Genomic DNA, 20530 nt, shown 5'->3' with positions numbered 1-20530 from the left:
GCAAAGGGACAAACATTCAGGGTCCTTCCTCATTGTGGAGCAGGTGCTATAAACTACAAACTGTACCAATAAGTGCCAACCCTCCCTCCCGGACCATTAAGGGTTAAAGAAAACTGAAATTAATTGAATTGACAGCAATCTTTCATCTTAAAATTTTGATAACTAAGGACAAGGAACAGTTTTTGTGTATCTTCTACAGCAGCAAAACACCACATACCGTCTGGGCTCCATCCCTAGGAGGCAATTTTAGCCGTTGCCTAGCAAGTATTACATCAGCAGTTTACAGAGCTCCCATATTTACCTAAGTTAACAAATCTTCACTTATCATTACCCAACTGTATTTGTTTGATTTCTTCTTAAGAGTAGTTAAACCATATTAGTTATGTCGGTTCCATTTACGACAAATAAGATAAATGTCAATAAATGCTTGCTAAGCACACAGCAGCGATAAAAACATCAGATACATTAAATTAGATCATAAAAACTATTTTTAATCATTGATAACACAAATATTAAAAATTTAACACATGCTGAACTAATATACAAACACGACAAACACCATAAAAATATTGATGTATAATCTCTTGAGAAGCCAAGAGCCTGTTTCTAAATTCAGCATCATGACCAATTGAAACATTGATTCTTTAGTTAATGCTTTACCTGGACTTGTGATCTGGCATCAAGACAAATTTGTTTCAAACATGTGCATGTGAAGGTATTTTTTGCCAGAACTGCTTCAATCATTCCACGTACACTCAGCCAGCATATACATATACCAAATAAATTACAAAATGGCCATCCTCAAAGTAGTATTCAAATTTTCAATTAACAAGAAAAAAAGACCATCACCGTACAAATTTTAAGTTAATTTTAAATAGCATAAAAAATATCGAACAAATTTTTTTACAAAACCTGACATAATAAATTATCCCAATGAAAAAAAGAAAAAAAAACATTAAAAAAGTATTAAAAATAAATCACAAATCACCCAACTAACAAAAATTCATACACAGGGTAATACACTACAAATTGTAAAGGAACTTCTGTCGATATATTCATCTAACCTCGTAATCAATCATTTGATATTATATTGACATGTTAATGCTCACAAAGCCTACTTGTTATTATTGAATCATGATTCACATGATTTAGTAAATAACATCCACTGATGTGCATAAATTTATGTATTTTGTTAATTTTACATATTTCATGACACTCGACCAAAAAAAAAAAAAAATGGATATAAATAAATCAGTCTCATGCGTGATTTACAGATTGTCACTGGGTATGATTTTTATGACAACCAAGCTTTCAAGAATGCAACTTACGTGCAACAACGTAAAACTATATATTTCCATATATCAGACACCATACTCAATTATTTTTTTTTCAAGTTCAGGTTATACTCATCTTTCACTCTTACAATTTGCAAGATTTGAACCAATGTTAGCTCTATGGCAAAAAATAAATACAGGATTTATTAAGAAAATGCACACCCGTTATTAGAATGTTTGAAGAATGCATTTGTGGAATTTTTTATTCATCTTGTTCAAATACTACCTCCGTGGTTGTATTCCTCTTACCATGAAATTTTTTTTTTTATACCAACGCAATCCCTAAAATAACCAAGCCGAATCACAGTAAAACACATTCCATGAAAAGTAAAAAAAGCTCTGAAACAGATACATAAAATGCTTTGCCACTTTTTTTTTTTCTCTAGAGGAATTCACACTACATAAAGCAGCAATATCAGATCATGTAATATACAATACACTTTTTACATATATAAATAGAAATATCCAGTTTTTTTTGCATTCATAAAAACTTAGCACTGAATATATTAGCGGATATTTTTTTCTTTTCTTCAGCCATTAAATAGTAAATATAAATGCTCAAAAAGACTAGCACAAATACTTCCACTAGTAAACGAATAAAACACAAAAATGCAATTCAAGCGATGCATATAAAATAAAAAAGACGGGAAGAATGGGGAAAAAAAGAAGGGTGAAAAGGGGGGGAGGGGATTTCACAGTTACACATTATGACTTAGTGTTAAAAACTTGATTATAATCTATTCACAACACAATGACATATATATATATAAATCAGAGGTAACAAGTAAATCAGAGAAGCTATAGTTTCTACTGAAGGAGACAATAATGATGTGATTTTTTTTAATGTATATACGCATATTTATATTTCACTGTGACAATGTGTGTACTGGCAAAGAAGATTCTCTTTTAGAGCTCATGCATCTGTCTCCCCTCTCAATCGGAGCCGTGCAAAATCTTCAAATATTAAATCATCATCTGCATCTTCGACGCCCTCCCTAAATTACAGAAAAAAAAAAACCAATTGTATATTTTGGAACTGAAGAAATTTTTTTTAGCATTTAATTCTTACAGCAGGGCTCTCCCTCAAATAATTAGAAAAAATAGGATGAGACCCCCCCCCCCCCGTTTGAAAACAATTATACACTGCTCAAAACAAGTAGGGGAGCAAGCAAAAAAGTGAAGAAAACAGTGGGAGACAGCCACGTATTGGCATACAATGGATAGTACACGCGTATCAATGCACAATACAGAAAAAAGACGTAAAAAAAATTTGGAATTAAGCTTTAATTCTTTGAAAATATGGAAAAAACATGAAAAGATGATTCAGGACAACAATTTGGTTACATGTAAACAATAAAAAAAAGTACTGTTTAGACATGATGCATGAGTTTTAATAGGGTGTGTGGTCTCCTCGAACAGCTAAGACTGCTGCACACCTGTTTGTCATGGATGCGATGAGGTTATCGATCAGACTTTGGGGAATACTGTTCCACTCCTCAAGAAGTGCAATCTGCAAGTCTCGGACAGTAACAGGCGGCCTTGGTCGCGCGGCAATACGTCGTCTGAGCATGTCCCAAACATGCTCGATTGGATTCAGGTCGGGAGAGCACGCTGGCCATTCCATACGCTGTATTGTTTTAGCTTCAAGCACGTTCTCCACCAGACGAGCTCTATGTGGTCGGGCATTATCATCCTGGAAAACAAAGTAATCTCCAATGGCTCCAGCGTAAGGGATGACATGAGGTCGCAGTATCTCGTCTGCATACCTTCGGGCCGTCAAAGTGCCATTCCGAATGATATGCAGGTCCGTACGTCCGCCTATGCTGATTCCACCCCATACCATCCAACCAGCTCGTCTGTATTGTGACCTTTCATGAACGAATGCAGGGTTATTTCGAGTGCCCCTGTCCCTCCATACCAGAACACGTCGGGTGTCACACTCCAGACTGAATTGGGACTCGTCTGTAAACAGCACTTGGCTCCAATCATGTTGCTCCCAATCTCGATGTTCAGCAGCCCATCTTCTTCGGGCCGTACGGTGGCGTGGGGTCAACGGAATGCAGACCATTGGCCTACGTGCATAGAGCCCTCCCTCATGAAGCCGATTATGTACTGTTTGGCTGGACACCCTTCGTCCTGTTGCCAAGAGCAACTGTCTTTGCAGCTGCGTAGCATTCTATGTTCCGTTTCGACGGGCTGTTAACCGTATGTACCGGTCATCAGTTGCTGTAGTGGCGCGTGGCCGACCTTGCCCTGGTCGACGTCTAACATTTCCTGTTTCTTGGAATCGATTCCACAGCCTTGCAACAACACTTCTGGCGACTCCAACAGCGTCCGCAACACTACGTTGTGTTTGCCCGGATTCCAGTCTGCCTATAACACGCCATGCCATGGATTCCGGTAAATCACGTTGTTGAGACATCCTCAAGTCACCTTGTCTCAAAAAAAAAATAAAAAAATACTGCGCAATCTAATTTCACAGTTACGGCAGTAAAACAGACGTTTCTGCAACATCCCGATTTCTGCCCTTATCTCCTTTTTCTGGTTTTTGACATCATGTACTTTGATTTGCATATGAAGTTTTCTTCTTCCGTTTCCTGCTAGGCTTTAAATTATGGACGATTCATTTTATGTTACTTATTGGTATACATCTTTGCGTAATTTTGTTAAAACCATGTGCTCCCCTAATGGTTTTGAGCAGTTTAGTACAATAAAAAAAAAAAAAAAAATTGAAAAATTTTTAAATTATTTTTTATAGCACTATTTCAGTATCCTGTAAAATTGACTCCAGTAAAAACAGGATGCCAAAAATGACCTGGTAACAAAAACACTTTTTGGCCAAAATAAAGTACTAGCAACCACAGAAATTTTTTTTCTCTCCCTCACAAAATATATTAGCAGTATATGAGGGGGGGAGGGGGAGGGGAAGGGGGAAGAACTGTATATTTTTTTGGAGTCTTCCACCACAGTCCAGTCTGCTGTCAACTCTCTTCGACGACGCACACAGCAAATTATAAAGACATAAGTTTTTATAGGAATGACACTTTCTAGACCAATTTAAAAAAAAAGTGCAAAATGCATAAACTATAAGGTCCGATACAAATAAGTTAAGGTGAACCAGATGATTTTACTACATTGTCCATTTTTTAAAAGGATGTGTTTAAATTTTAGTGTTCAATACCAGTGTAATCATTTTTGACAAATGAAGCACTTTCATTTCTAGCTCTTTGCAGAGCTTTGTAAATATTGTTTATACCTCTACATGCCCTAAAAATACAAAAGACAATTGAATGTTATTGGGTATGTTATTAGAGTCACAAAACCTAGAATAGGCCTATGTATCCAACTGCTTTGTTATGCAAACTGTTGTTTCGCCTATACACAAAATGTGCACCATAATTTTAATGATGAATGTTAGTTACTATCTAAGACCGTGAAGTAGTAAATACAAAATCACTTTTTTTTTTCAACCAGGCAAAAGTTTTAATCACTACTATATACTTATTGAACCCTCAAACTGAGCTAATGAAAAATACAATTTCCGCCTTAGCAGAATCATTAATTGCAATCTACTACATTTGTATTACTTGGCATTATAATGATAATTCCTTCCTCAATTAAAATCAACTATAAAAATTTTGTTGATAGGTTTCCTATTAGAGATAAACCAGAATTTTTCGAGTTCAGATAGAGATTTTTTTGTGTTTCTACCTAATTCTGGCTATATAAGAACAACCATAGAGTATCCCACGCCCATGCATGATTAATTGGTCCGCAAAATAATCGCATAAAAGATGAAATCACGTAGAACGAGTTTGATTTGAATATGGGTAAGATAGAGATAAGAGGGGGCAGGTGTGGTGGCTTCACAAAGATAACAAAAATAGACTGCCAGCAGCAATATATACTTGAATGAATTTATTGAAAATTTTAAATAAATCTTGTGAATTTAAGATGTATGAATGAATTTAATTACTATTTACTTCTGTCTTCAGCACTTCTGATTAACTCTACTGAGTGTGGACGTTTTTTTTTCCTGAAGAGCCTGGTATAACTTTTCTTTTGATTAAAGAGTAGAGATTCGTGTGACAAGCAGCATTATTTGTCTCTTTATGAGAACTTTAGCACCAACAGAATTGCCACAGAATTATGAACATCCCTCCCACGTATGAAAATTGTAATTGTATTTTTTTGGTTAAAATTTTGATAATATTGTCAATGTTTTATCAAAAGATGTTGAACACTGTCCACGTTGATCAAGTGAGATCCGGTGACTTGGATTTGACTGTCTCATCTAAATCATGAAAAATCCTACAGATTTTGTCATTTCAACAGTCTTATCTTTAACCCTTACAGCGTCAATCCCGAGATATCTCGTCAAACTTGATCTGCTTTATTTCAGTCATCCCAAAATATATCTGGTTCTTAATACACTTTTATTTTCAATGTGGCAGTTATAATGCGGATCAAATTTATTTATTTATTATAGTGGGATGAGGGGTGGGCTAAACCCAATATTTTTATAGGTGTTATGGAGAGGGTGGCGAATACTGAGTGGGCTCGGGCTCATGAACTGGATAAAAGCATACGCCTACCATGATCAGGCATTATATAGTCACTAGCAGTTTATTTGACATATATTATCTGTCCAAGTTTTTTGATAAGATATTATGCTTGAGAATTAATTTCTAACTTTTTATTTGATATATCAAATTCTGGTGATGATCCTAAGAGCAGCGTTGCTCACACTACATTTGAGCGAATGTAACTAATAGGCTGATAGTTTATTTTTTGAAGTTTTGAAAAAGATCTATTATCAAACTTGTAAAATGCCACCAATAAGATTATCAGTTTCATTTGCTCGAATGTAACCTATGAACTTCATTGGTTGAATTTTTTGAGTTTTATACAAGGGATTTTATCAAACTTTTATAGTGTAATACCAGTCTTAGACCTGTGGGTGCTCATCTTTCAGTGTGAAAATTCTATTTAGAAACCACTTCTGGATATGCTCAGCATGGTGCTACAAAATACTGTGGTTGCTCATAAATAGTACCACTGACTCTGATGGTTTATGGAAAATTCACAGCCAACAATGCACCGCCATGCAAAATTCACCACTAGGACTCCACACCCTCCATCTGTGCCAATAATACATTCTTTTTTATTTTATATTCTTTACACTTCAGCATAAATACCTTTTTGAAAAAAATTAGATTTTTTAATCATTTGTGACACTACTAGGTTAAAAACTCACTCCCTTCCTCACTCATTCACTCAGGGACTGACTTACTCGCTTATTGACTTAGTAACTCACTCCCACCCTCCCTCCCTCACTGACTCAGTAACTCAATTGTTCACTCCCTCACATCGAATTGTTGTCAGTGAATTTTCCGGCAGTGAATTGTTGGTTAATTGCTGGCAGTGAATTTTCTGGACTCGGATGCCAGTTATACCTACAAAGGTATCTAATAATAATCCCTATTACACATCAGAAATCGAGATGAATAATTAATTATACTGTGTGACCATTGGTTTTAATTTTAAAACCTCTCATTTAAAGGGGGAACGACGATGCTTGTTTTTTTAAAACGAGGAACGAATAAGAACAAATACTCGTTCTTCAGCTGAAAATCACAACCTACTGTAATGACAAATATCCCTCATATACATTCCCATTTAGCAAACTGTCTCAAAAACCTGTTCCAAAACCAAGAATATATTTTAGGGGGGGGGGGGGGTAATCTAACTAGAATAATATTTTTTCCTCTGATTCATCGATATGATAGTGAATTTTCTACTTTTGATGGATATTGGCTAGGGAAAGAAAAAATGTTTCAGTGAAAGTAGTAAAAAATAAAGAAAAATTTGAGGGGTTAAAATTTCATTAGTGATGGGCAAAATATGTAAAAGATTGTTACTGAAAGGAAAAAATGTCATAAAGTTCCCTTCTCACCTGCTGACTGAACACAGAAAATTAAAGAACTCGTAAAAAGAAAGAACTCGTAAGAAAGAAAGTTTTTGTGCCCAAGCCAGAATGAAAACTAAACCTGTCAAATTGAAGGATAAAAAACCAATTTCATGGCAGCCAGACAGCAGGTAAAATTTACAAATGAGAGGAAAAAATACAACATTGCAGTGTTTTTACTCACGTGTCCAACTGAATGAGATTTGTGTCTACCACAGGATTATTCTCATCATTATTCTGTTGTTCTGTGGCGTTGCTGTTGGTAGATCTAACAGGAAGTGGTGATGGTTCCTCAGGTTTTGGATGCATCAAAATGAAAGGCAATTCAGCCACCAAATCGCCTCCCAAAGGACCTAAGCACAGCTTCACTTTTACTTTGTACTGTACAATGATTCCAAGGTTTTCTTTTTGTGCAGGATCAGTAACACTGCAAAAAAAACCAGATTATTTAAATTATTTTAAATCAAACCAAAAAACAAAACAACACAATGATTTGAAAGAATTCACACTGTTTCAACTGAATACAAAAAATAAAAATATTCAGATTTCATTCTTTTTTTGGGAGAAACCAAGCAGCATACATGTATAAACGTTTGATTTAGTTTAATAGACATTTGGAACTGAAGAAGCGTATTCATAAAACAAATCACAGGGGAAAAAAATACTCACATAGTCGATGATGCCAAATTTGTATCTTCATGTTTTAATTGGCCATCTAATGCCAGACCTCTCTTGTCCTTGTTGTTCGCTAGGAGTGGCCGGAGATAATACACTTTGGAAAGTGTGAAACCTGGACCAACAGGACATCCATCTCTATGCAAAATAGTAAACACAACTTTGTTAATGTCAATTCAAATTATACTATTGTTAGCCTTACTTGTTGAAACATGATTTGTATTAGGGCAAGAAAATCTATGAATAATTGACTGATTTTATGTTAATCATTGAAATACAATGTCAATTTTTCTCATGTGTTTACTAATTCTATGCTAAAGTTTTAATTTCTTTCAGAAAAAACGTGGAAACTTTCTAGAAGCAACCAATGCTACCTCTAAACTGTGAGCATGTGTGAAAAATGCTACAGAGCATGCAAAACATTTTGCATGCGCATTGTCGTAAATAGTAGCACCTATTCTGTCATACTGTGCACATGAAAAAAGTTAGAGGAATCTTTGGGAGCACAGACGTGCCAACTTTTGAAATCCAGAAATTCTACCGAGGGGGGTACCCCCCCCCCCGACTCAAAAAATTCGAATTTTTTTAAAATAAATTAAGAAAAAGTTACATTCTCCCCCCCCCCCCCCCAAGGCATGTTCTGCATTGCCCGAGAAGAATATAATTCTATGCCAATCTTTCCATGCAGAATAGAGAAATCACATCTACATACTATTAATAAAGTATGTGTTTCCTTTCGTGGATGCTATCAGTGATTGATAATCTTGGGTATATGAATTCTTAAAAGCTTTATATTTAGCTGTATATAGCTTAAAGTTTTATATTTTCTTTCTGAAGATGTTTAATCGGAAGAAACGATTTAAAAAATTCAAATTACAAAGCTGCGGACGAAAAAACGTGTTTACCGCGCAGCTGTTAATGGAATACAATAACGATTATACAGGAATTTCAGCAACGAAGGTCATGCCCCTGATAAATGATTGCCAATAAATGCTATGAAAACAAAGTCGCGTCTTTGCCAGTTGCTTAAATGTGGTCACAAAGACTTTTTTAACGGCTGCTCGATGAAAATGACTACCGCTGTCCTCTACGGGTGTTTTCCCCAACGACGACGGTAATTTTTGACGCCACGACAACGTGAAATCTAATTTTCTGCCAAAATCCGGAGAAATTTTAACAAATCCGGAGAGCGGGAGGAAGAATGAAAAATCCGAAGTCTCCCGCCTAAATCGGGAGAGTTGGCAGGTCTGGGAGAAGTGTTATCCGAAAATTTTTTTGACGAGTAATTACACTCCTCCCCCAAATTTCGAGGAGTATTTTTCAAAAATGAGGGATAATTTTTTATATATATAATGATGAAAAATAATTTTAAATTGGAATTGAAACATCGTGAAAATCCCATGAAATACCACGACATTCATAGCTTATATAAAATTCATGATAAATGAAAACATGTCAAAATTTTCAAACTTTGAAAAATATTTAATCGAAACACTTAATATTGATTTGATAGAAATATATAAAAAGAATGAGATATAACACATTCTGAAGAAAGGGTGAAAAAAAAGCACGAAAAGGATACATACATTTGAACATGCAAAGCTAGTTATTTAAACATGACTATCTTTTCTCTGAACAGCATTCCGCATAGGCTTTAACATTGCTTTTAGGTTTCGCCAGGTTTTAAAAAAAAAATCTAGTTTTCGATATATTTACATTGAATTGAGAAATTGTTTGGGCTTCAGGGAAAAAAAGATCATTTACTAAAGACTTTGTTACGAGTGAACTACCAATAGTTAAGACACAATTCAATGAAAGATGTATTTGAACCCAAAATTACACGTCGTTTAAAATATGTCATTCATTCAATTGTCTTATCTAACCCAAAAGGTAATTCATTTTCTACCAATAGTTAATCTACCAGTGTACAATTTTGGAATGAATATCACAGATGAACTTGCTTTCAATTTAAAACAAGTCTACCTTCTTAATTCCTTGTAATTTTCAAGCATCCCTGTAAAAACATACTTATCCATGGAATTTGAGATATTTACTGGAATTTACGACAATATAGGTCTTGTTGCCGATAAAAATAAAGAGCAACACTGATATCAAATAAAAGGCATCTTAAGAATTTAAAATTCAACAAGACAAATAACAGCACCCATATTTTAGTCAATGCATGCACCAGAGATCCACGAATGAATACAATTTATTCAGCACTAGGACAGCAACGTAGGCAAAACTTGATATGCACTTACTCGCTTTCAACCTCAGCTACTGTACATTTATATTGTGCGGTAGAGAATAAACATATATCTGCAAACTGTCGAACTGCAATCAAAAAAAATTATAAATATTAAAATAAATTTCCATGGAAAAAATACACAGATAATTGATAAAACAATGGGTCTAACAAAATCAATATCACAATTACGCCGAGAATTTTGTTCAACTGAAAAACTTCCATATTATTAATTTAAACTGTACTATTCTGTTAAAGTGGCTCCTTTTGGCACAAAAATGGCAGAAATAACAATGGCGACCCTCAACTATACACGTAATCTTTATTAATTAACTATTTTTATTTCATTTTATCATGACAGCTTGGTACTCCTGCACAGGTGCAATGATTTCTTGTGTGAATCCATTTCAAGATAATCACTAGAGTGACTGCTGTGGCTGCAACCTACAGGACCAAGCCCAGTACCCTGATATTGCCACATTCGTGGTTGGAGGTGACCCCTTCCACACCCCTCTGACTAGTAGCCAGATTGTACATACAAGTTTTAGAGAACACAAGTATTTTTATTGTAGCATAATATATGATCGGTTAATTATTGATGAACTATGCTTATTAATTAATAACCATCAGGAACTAATAAGTTCATGGTAAACTGATCATTCATTAAGAAGGGGCTTAGAGTAAATTAATTGATGAATTATAATTCCTTACCTCAGATTAATATACAATTTTTATTGGTCAAAACTGACAATGTTTTCAGATGTCAACAAAGATGGTTGCCGGGTTCACAGGTAAGTCTCATTGAAAGTTTCTGCTAGTATATATGGCTAGTAGCTCCATCTTTGTATAATTTTTTTTTTTTCACTCTATGAAACTAATTCAAAGGATATAGCAAACCATAACTTTGTAATAGCTTGTTCTGTTAAATAACAATTAAAACTTGTTAGTAGCAATGCTAATTTTTTTCTGCTAATGTCTATGACATCATAGCCTAGAAACATGTGACACGTCATGTGTTACTATATTTGACATTTGTTCACTAATATCAAATTACTTCACCAAACCTCAACTCTGGTCATATCACTATATTACAATTTACTGCCATTAATGAGATGAGTTGGAAATGAAGGCGCTGTTTATTGGTGATCGCTTCAAGGGAAAATATCTTTTCTATATCCTCCCTCAAGTTTGAACCTGGGACTGTGGCAGCAACCTTCACAATGGTAGATGAGCATCTTACCACCACGCCACTCAGGTGCAACTGGTAAAACGGAAGTTCCTTTAATGGAAAAGAACCATTCAAACTTAATGGAAAAAATTTACCTGATACTTTTATTTTCTTGACTGTTCGATTAGAATTATTGGCAATATGAACATTGACAGCAATGTCCTCTCCATGATGATAGAGCTACACATAAACAAGAAAAAACAATCAGTAACTTTTTTAAATAACAGAATTTCAGTTCAGATACACAAGTGTTACACAGCCACTTCGTTTTCTGTCACAATAATATATTTCAAAGATGAGGGTGCAAATCGAACATGACCAGCAAGTTCAGACTCACTTGCTTTAAAGTATTGAATATAAAGTGCAGTGAAAATCTTATATAACGATACCCTCCCATATAAGTTTTCAACCCTTTTCCACCTGCAGCTCCCCAGGTCTTATTTTTTCGTAACTCTCCAGAAAAATCTAGAAAAGAATAATTTTACAGATGTGAAATGACTAGAAAGATTCTGATGAAATTAGAATTTCACTATGTTCAGAAACGTTCATGAACTGGAGTATTTATGCAAGGATATTCAGTTTGCAGACTGAACATCACTGCAAAATTTCATTACTCAAAATCAGTGAAATTTGAATGCTCAGATCGTATGCAAGAAATTGATAATTTCTTTGAAAGCTCCTAGTCCGTTGATATCTATAGAAAGGATTTTTCTTCCTATGGGTTGTAAGGGCTTCTAAGATGGGTTGGACAACTAACTAAACATTTTGTTCCTAAGGATTAGAGCCCAGATTACACGCACTAAAAAAGTAGCAAAATATGCTCTAAAAATGCAAAAATATGCACTTAAAATACAAAGTGTGCACTTAAAATGCATTGGGAATCCAAAAATATGCACTAAACACCCAAGAATATGCACTAGAAATCTTTAACCGTCAAAAATTCAGAAATATGTGCAACAAATGAGAAAATATGCATTAAAAAAAATCGCCATCCACAAAAAAAAAACAAAAAAACGGATGTGTTTTTAAAATGCATCTTTTCTATTTCTTAGTGCATATGTATTCATTTACAAAAAATATATATATACCGCATATGCAAATAACTTCTACATATTTTTTATTCAGGCTTTTTTAATTTTCAGTTTGTTGTAGCTGCTCAATAACGAAAATACCAGTAACAAAAGAATTTCTACACTATTTCTAAAAAAAATTTAACACGTAGACATATCTCTAGAAATAGCCTTACAATAAAACGGTTACTATTCGTAAAATACACTTATAAATATGTATTAATTCACTAAATTTTACCTGCGTGGAAAAAAACCAATGTTATAAAAATATTATGAATATTCATTAGAAAAATTATAAAAAAATTGAGTGAGCTAAAATAAACCGTCAAAAATATGCACTTATCCTGAAAATTCTTTGCTTTTATGCATTTATATGCATTAATGCTAAAAAAGGCCAAAATATGCAAGTGCATATGCATTTGCATATAATCCGGACTCTACTAAGGATTGTTTGCTTAGCATTTTTAAATTCAAAATAGAGTCATAGGGTCGCAAAGTTGATTGTGCTGGTGATTTGGGTAGTGGTTAAAAAAAGGTTAAGAACCCCTGATTGACAGAGTCACATAAAATTTAAGCAGCTTTGAAAGTCAGAAGCCGTAAAACCAGCTGATATCTGGTAGAATAGCTGGCATGTTGAGTGTATGCATACACACTTTTTTACCTCTTTGTCTAGTGATGCTTCTAAATGCAGTTTATTTGGCGACATCATGAATTCTTTGCTGACTTCAATGCTCGGCTGTTCTCCTTGGCGACTAGGTGCATACATAATCTTCCTGATGGCAAGACGCACAGAATTTCTTGGAAAAAAAGAACAAAATATCGATTACAGTTAGATCCCCCATACAACGAACTGATTCTAAGAATTCCTTGAGTTAATGAATTCTATTTTTAAATTCTGACGATAAAAAAAGTCAAACCCCTATTTAACAAATAAAAACCCTCGATGCAACAAATTTTTTTGAATTATCCTTGATATTTTTTCTAATTTCTCATTACCCAAAATCACAATTTGAAAATTTGACTTCCCAGGATTTGACTTTTTTTTGAGAAAAGAAAAAGAATGAGTAGGAATCTGTTCCATTTTGACAGGAGACCAAGTCATTTAGAGTGTACTTGGGAAGGTTTCAGAGGCCAATTTATGTACAACTAGCTACAATACCCGGCGCTGCCCGGGTTTTCTTCAATGAGGCTTTTTGGATCATGCGATATCTCCCTCTTTCTTTGAGGGACATGCAAACCGTGTCTAAGTTAACCAATATGGCGACGTCCTGCGCGACTCATGAAAGAAATAAATCTAAATTTAAAGAAACGTAGAAATGAATAGTCCCCCCCACCCTTTTTTTTTATGGGTGTTAGGTATTTCGATTCCCTCCCCCTGAACTTCAAGTTATCTATTTCTGCCTGTTTGAGCTCCCAAAAATGCTTAATTAAAGCTGTGGAATTTTTTCGATGCACTTTACGGGGCCCATAACTAATTTTAAAAACATCCTAAACTATATGAATTTATGCAAATAAATATCAAAAGACAATACGGAGACATTAATTTTCATGATTGAGAAGATATAAATAAACGGTTGAAATCAATGTTATTACATGGATATCCAACTCAAAAGTAGATCCGGCATATTATTCATATTTTTAATTTTCTGGGCTTCGTATCTCCAAGTGAATTCCATATTTCAAAAATCGAGAATTCAATTTAATTTTTAAAATTATTGATGTGGCAGGGAACCCCCCCCCCCCACTAAATTTCCGTATTTATGCAGTTAAATCGGCAATTTTAATACTGATTTCTATGAGGATCACCCTTTTCCTGACCCTCAAAGCGATGATGGTGATGATTATGACGTCTATTCAAAAAGCCTCATTACTGAGAGTATATTGAAAATGTGGCAAACCATTATAAAGGCATAAACTATTATACATAACTGGCAGCATTAAAGAAGTGACAAACCATTGTAAAGACATAAACACGTCTGAAACTCATCGCTAGGGAACCACGGTAACCAAAGTAAACGTTCGGAAAGTGATTGTTAAGGCCCAAAAACCATTGTTGCCGGACAGTTTTTTGCCCATTTGGGGCATTTGCCCTGGTCTGACGAAATTTTAAAGTAGCCTATCGTTCAAGTCGGGTCGCATTTGGTATATATGCAAAATTTGGCGACGATCGATCTAAAATTGTAGATTTGTATAGAGAACATACACACACACAGACACACAGAAAATCAATTTTATATATATAGATAACACCATAAATCATTGTGCTGTCTACATGTTTAGATTTCAGTAAAAAAAGTTAGTGCTGTGACGGTCGATGGGTATATACAGAGCGGCGAACATGAAAAATTCCTTTATTGTACTTCAATACAGAACACCTGTATGTTGTCATGCAAAACAGACAGCCCTTTGCCCCCCCCCCCCCCCCCCGCGGAGGTTAAAATTAAACTCTAGAGAATGTCTTCATCTCTCGATACAAGCTTCATCATGTGTCTTGGGAATAAAAATACTACTTTACATCTTTGTCAACAGCTTGCCTGTTACATTACTTCATTTTTGTGCTCTGTCTTGACAAGCAAAGTAAAAGAATGGTGGGTCATCTGAGTAGCAAGTTTTTTCAGTTAGGAAAAAAAAAACAGACAATTTTGACAGATTTGAGAAAAATGTTGGACATACCAAATAAACTTCTAGCAAGTAATTTCTTCATGCATTCTGACTCAATATTTTCAGTTGAGTGTGTTTATGCCCCTGATCAATTTTACCCTGATTTGACGAATAAAGTTGTTTCTTTCGATCCATTAACTCAGGTTAAAATGTATTCAACATCAATTTTTCAATACATAAATTAACGGGAGAAATACATCGTTCCGTTTCACTAAAATTAATCACAAGTGCAATACTCTTGAGTTAACAGAAATATGATAAGGGTGGGTTGCAAGGAGTACCCACTGAATGGAAAGCCATCCAAGCTCAAAATAACAGAATTTGATCAACTTTTTCAATATCAGCACTGTCATCAGTAAGATAAAATATTACTATTTTTAGAGCAGGGATGCCCAAAGTCCATTTTAGAGCAGTTTTGGAACAGCAAAATTTAGGATTCGTAGCAGCAAAATATAGAATTCAGAACAGATATTTACAAATTGGAGCAACGAAATTAACAAGAATATTTTCGTTAACCCCCACCCCATTTCAAAATAAAACTGCACTGTCTTTTGTTATCAAACATCTTTTCATCAGTTTGTTTTTCTGTTTTTGGTGTTTCAGTCTTTTGACACCTTGTTTGAAAGAGCGGCTGTAATAAAATTTTTCACACCAGTCTATTTAAGATGATTTTTGCTTACCGAGGGCAGTATTTGTTGTCTGGAACAGCAGCACTTCAAATGGGCTAAAAATTTTCTACAAGTTTTAAATTTTTTTATACTCAGAAAGAAATTGTTGCAATAGAGAATTTTGGAAGAATCAACACGATGTTTGGTGATTCAGCACTCATTATTTGGCAAGACTGGTGACTTAACAGTCGTTATTCAGTAACATTGCAGAATAATGAGCACTAAATTGCCAAAGTTTTTAAATTAGCATTCATAAATTGGCGGACATGCTCTTTTTACTTTAAAAATGAATTTTTCTTCACAAAACATCAGGATTTGACGTAACAACGATAGACTAAATTAATTTCTGCTGCTTCTAGTGGAGACTTTTTTTTAAAACGGAAACTGATTCACATTTGTGCTTTAAAGCTGAAAGACAATTGCAAACCATCTTCAGTTGCATGATCAAGGATATTATCGGGTTTTGCGATGGGGGGAGGGGGGCGCTAGTTTAAGTACAGTGGAATAAAACATGCTCTTCTCAGAAAGAATCGTTTCATGGTAAGCAAGAACAAACATTTTTTGCCGTCCTTTCTGAAATTATGGTCATACTGAAGCAAAATTCACTATTTTGGCTATTTGGCGCAGAAAAATACGAAAATACACTATTGGAGCAGAGTTCCCACCTTTGTTAGAGATGTAAAAATTAAGGCTAATCCAATTAATCATTCCACTTGATCAGGTCCATTGTTAAGCTCTACTCTCACTAGCATGACTGCCTGCATACTTTACGATTGCACAGACATCAGGTCTGAAAACTTGTGAAATCATTTCCAAGTTCTGTATCTTGCAGTGATTTTGCCAACTTGCTATAAGTCAAATTTTCCATCACTAACTAAAGTCACAATTTCTAGAGCAAAATTGCTACTTGAAAAAATTATTTCTCATACAAACTCACTAAATTATCTCGTTGGCAGCCATGTTAGTGTTTCCAAAACATAATTATTAATAGCTATAGGGCATATATTTAAGATTTCATTAGAAGTAGGACAGGGGACAGACATGGAATTTTTCCTGTTAAATCCAGTGTGTTTTCCTGATATGGCCATAATTAAACTGATGCTATCGAGTCATCTGTAGCATGATCTAACCAAATTCGCAAAAATTTCTTATGGGAACTTGAAAAGGCATTAGAAGAATGATTCCACAAAATAATTTGTTTCGAAGCTCACTGATAAAGTAAAGTATAATACAAACAATGCTAGACTTGTAATGAACAGAAAAATTCACAATTTCCCCCCCCCCCCCATTATTTTAATATATAAGAAAATTTTTTGTTTCGACATAATTTCTCGAAACATACTAATCAATTTTTGCCAACAGTAATATACCTTTTGTGTCCTTTTTCTTCAGGACTATCAGCAACAAAAGCTTTCAGCTCATAGTCAACGCCACAAGGCTTTGCTGTGTCACCAGGAGATGGTTGCAGGGTCACAGAGGCAGGACAATGAGGGGGAAGCTAGAAATAAACAGTCGAGAATACAAAATTTTATCAAATAAGAAAATCTATGCTCGTTCTAAATTTTTCGAAATAATTTCTTTTAATTAATTTGAGCATAATTTACAGTCGGACTGTAATATGACAAACCAAATTTAATAAATTCTTTAATTTAGCAAATTTTTTTAGATGTTTTTGAGCAAATATTTATGTTGAGCTTAACCCAGACATACCGCTTTTCTCAATTTAACTAATTAAAATATTGGTTTTATCCGATTCATTGAATCCGATTCTCATTAATTAAAAAAATATATATATTTCTTGAGATATTACTCTACTTTCCAAAGTACATCAGCTCTGCAAACTGTTTATATTTTTGCCATATCACACCTTTTGGTTTGTCAGAATTTTCTACGCACTCTTTCAATAGAATAAGTTAAAACAATGTAAGACAATGATGGAAAAATATTAATTTCTCAGTCACCTTAGGTCAAATGAATATTGAAATACAGTTCAGTAACTTAAAAAATATATGTGGTTTTCTAAAACTTTCAGACTTTCTGTAAGCTAGCTGAAGATTAAATGAAAAGACATACTTCAAAGAAAAATGGATATGCATCAGGGCCTAGCTTTCTAACAAGTCGCTCTTGCAGTCTTGTGAGTGGATGCTTTTTTTCCTCAGTCGGAGGATAAATTTGTTCAGAGGCCAAATATAAGTCTTTACGGAATGTCAAACCAAGCACATCAAGGTCCTCTCTTCCATATCGGAAAGCAGCCAGGACATGACCATAAACTTTCTTGTTGTTCACAAACTCAGGATCGATCAGGACTACACCATCTAAAAATTATAATTCATTTGCATGATATATCACTCTATTTTTGTTATTGCACATATATAAATACATATGCATGTTGCGGAAAACATGTATTGCACAAACATTAGCTTAAAAAATAAAGCTACCGTATATATATACACATGTATAAGCTGAGTTTTTGTTGAAAAATTTGTTCCTTAATTTGAGGGGGGTCAGCTTATACAAGGGTTATTTTTTAGGGAGAAAATATCGACTTCCCCCTTTACCAAATCATATAGCTGCATGGCCTCCTTCATGGCTAGCTTGAAGATCTGTGATGTCATTGGATTACTTTAGATGGTGTCGCTAGTGAGTAGAGCAATTTTTATAGGTATAGATGTGTTACTAATCAGTAGTAATTTTTTTAGCTATGTTCAAACCCCCACAGAACCAGCAATGTTAAAGCCGAAGTAAAAAAGCAAAAACATCATTGACTTTGGTATCGGGTAGACTGAGGCCGATTTCATAGCCTTTAGAGGTGATTTAAGGAATTTATTGACTGAATAGACGACTTCAGAAAATAAAGAAACAAAAAATGCTGCCTTGATGGAACCTGACATTGACTAGAACATGACTTCCACTCTGTCCCCAAAGGAGATATAAGTGGAAATATGTCATGCTGGAGAATACTTTGGCCAGTGTGCAAGTGAGTTCACGAGGCATGGAATTCTGATTCTATCAAAATCATTATGATTGAATTTTTTAAAAACTGTTGTAACAGTAACACGATAGACAAAACTGAAAATTACATGAAAATACATGAATTTCCCCCCTTTAAAATGCACTGATTTTTTGTGGGTCGGCTTAACACACAGGTTTTCAATTTGAGATTTTGGCGGTCCTGAAGTGTGGGGGTATCTGCTTATACACGAGTACTGTAAAATGCAAATCAATACCTCTATTGTTCATATTCTTAAAAAACTCACCTATTGGATCTACATTAGTAACATGATCCACAAAATCTCTTTTACCAAGATATACCGTAATCTAAAAACGAAAACCATAAATTATAATAAATAAAATTAAAAATGGATATCATAGAATGTGCTAGTTGAAAAAAAAACGTATCAGATACATATCAAGAGAATATAGAGAAAAATAATGTAATTTTGAGTGAAACAAAAAAATATTCAGGGGTGGGAAGTGAAAAAGTCAGTTTTGGAACAGTAAAATATAGGATTCAGAACAGGAAAGCTCGATGAGGGGGGAGATAGTATAATAAATAAGGACCACAGGTATCCCAATCTGATTTTCGAGGACAAAGTCGAGTGCGGGAACTTCCCGGGAAAATTTGAAAATTTATTTTTTTAAAAATCTGCTACCTTCTCTCTAATTTGGCAAACTTTCCTGGACTTCCGGCAACTCTTTCAACGAGAGACCAGATAAATTATTGGTTTGACATGCTTGTAGCACTTAAAAAACTATACTGCACTAAACTAAATAAACTGTCTAGGGGTTAAAGTTGCGAATGGTAAATAAAAATTAAATATTTTTTGATTGAAAATTTTCGTTCAAATGTAAAAAATATCTCTGTACTGATTACAAAGCGGGAAAAGCACACATGGTTAGTCAGTGAATTTTTTTCCCAACACCGTACTTTACAGTGTAGTCAAACTACTTTCCAATAGAGACTTTCATTTTTTCAAGGTCACGAGATAGCATGACTATAGAGGATGGGAGGTGGTGGTGCTGAAAAGTATATAGGAAAAAAAATTGTTGTTCTTGGAAAGAATCATTTCGCGGCAAGCCGGAACAAAAACTTTTTGGCGTCCTTTTCGAAATCCCAGGCATACTGAAGCAAAATTCGCTATTTTGTGCAGAATACAAAAATACACTATTGGAGCAAGATGGTGCAAGGTGTAAGTTTGGCACAGTGCGGTGCAATCGGCAGAGTTCCCACCCCTGCATTATTGAGAAAATTTTCATAGTAAAATAAATTGTTGCATCAAAAAGTTTCACATTTGATTAAAGATCAAAACATTGATTAATTAACAAAGATTCCATAAATATACAAATCCCTTTCATCCCAAAATCTGGCATTTCATATGCGACAACCAAATAATTATCAAGATCTGACAAATAAATATTTACCTTGCCATTGGGCGAGCTTTTCTTGAAAACCCTAGAAAAAGGTAAATTCCTATTTCCATTACAAGCCAAATAGTAAAATCATGACAAAAATTTAAATTTTTACACACATTACGGAGTTTATTTGATTCATTTCCTCTTGAAATAAATCAAATGATCTCCAAAACGTTTCTAGCAGATATTAACCCCTCAGTGCCTCCTATGTATCCAGTATGTACGATGAAATATCAGTAAGCCACCGCCATACGTACCCGGTACGCTT

General features: G+C 34.5%; 1 protein-coding gene across 2 annotated transcripts in view; it reads right to left on the bottom strand.

Annotated features, from left to right (window-relative positions):
- Positions 1 to 454: 454 nt before the first annotated feature.
- Positions 455 to 20530, bottom strand: part of krz (beta-arrestin protein kurtz) — a 39786-nt gene continuing 19710 nt past the window's right edge. Inside the window, exons 4-13 of one of the 2 annotated variants that reach the window (XM_089249207.1) lie at positions 20272 to 20302; positions 19107 to 19167; positions 17923 to 18164; positions 17220 to 17347; positions 13182 to 13317; positions 11546 to 11630; positions 10239 to 10311; positions 7972 to 8115; positions 7487 to 7729; positions 455 to 2329 (exon numbers count right to left, since the gene is read on the bottom strand). In XM_089249207.1, the coding sequence (XP_089105333.1) occupies positions 2248 to 2329; positions 7487 to 7729; positions 7972 to 8115; positions 10239 to 10311; positions 11546 to 11630; positions 13182 to 13317; positions 17220 to 17347; positions 17923 to 18164; positions 19107 to 19167; positions 20272 to 20302 (1225 nt within the window). In that variant the 3' untranslated portion in view covers positions 455 to 2247. Of the gene's footprint in view, positions 2330 to 7486; positions 7730 to 7971; positions 8116 to 10238; positions 10312 to 11545; positions 11631 to 13181; positions 13318 to 17219; positions 17348 to 17922; positions 18165 to 19106; positions 19168 to 20271; positions 20321 to 20530 lie in introns of both variants that reach the window. The other variant, XM_089249206.1, reaches the window with a different exon arrangement.

The sequence above is a fragment of the Pholcus phalangioides genome, unplaced genomic scaffold, assembly GCF_987345545.1.
Source record: "Pholcus phalangioides strain wild (caught in Gottingen) unplaced genomic scaffold, Ppha-v1.0 ptg000022l_1, whole genome shotgun sequence".
Lineage (NCBI taxonomy): Eukaryota > Metazoa > Arthropoda > Arachnida > Araneae > Pholcidae > Pholcus > Pholcus phalangioides.
This window is presented reverse-complemented; position numbering and strand designations above follow the sequence as displayed.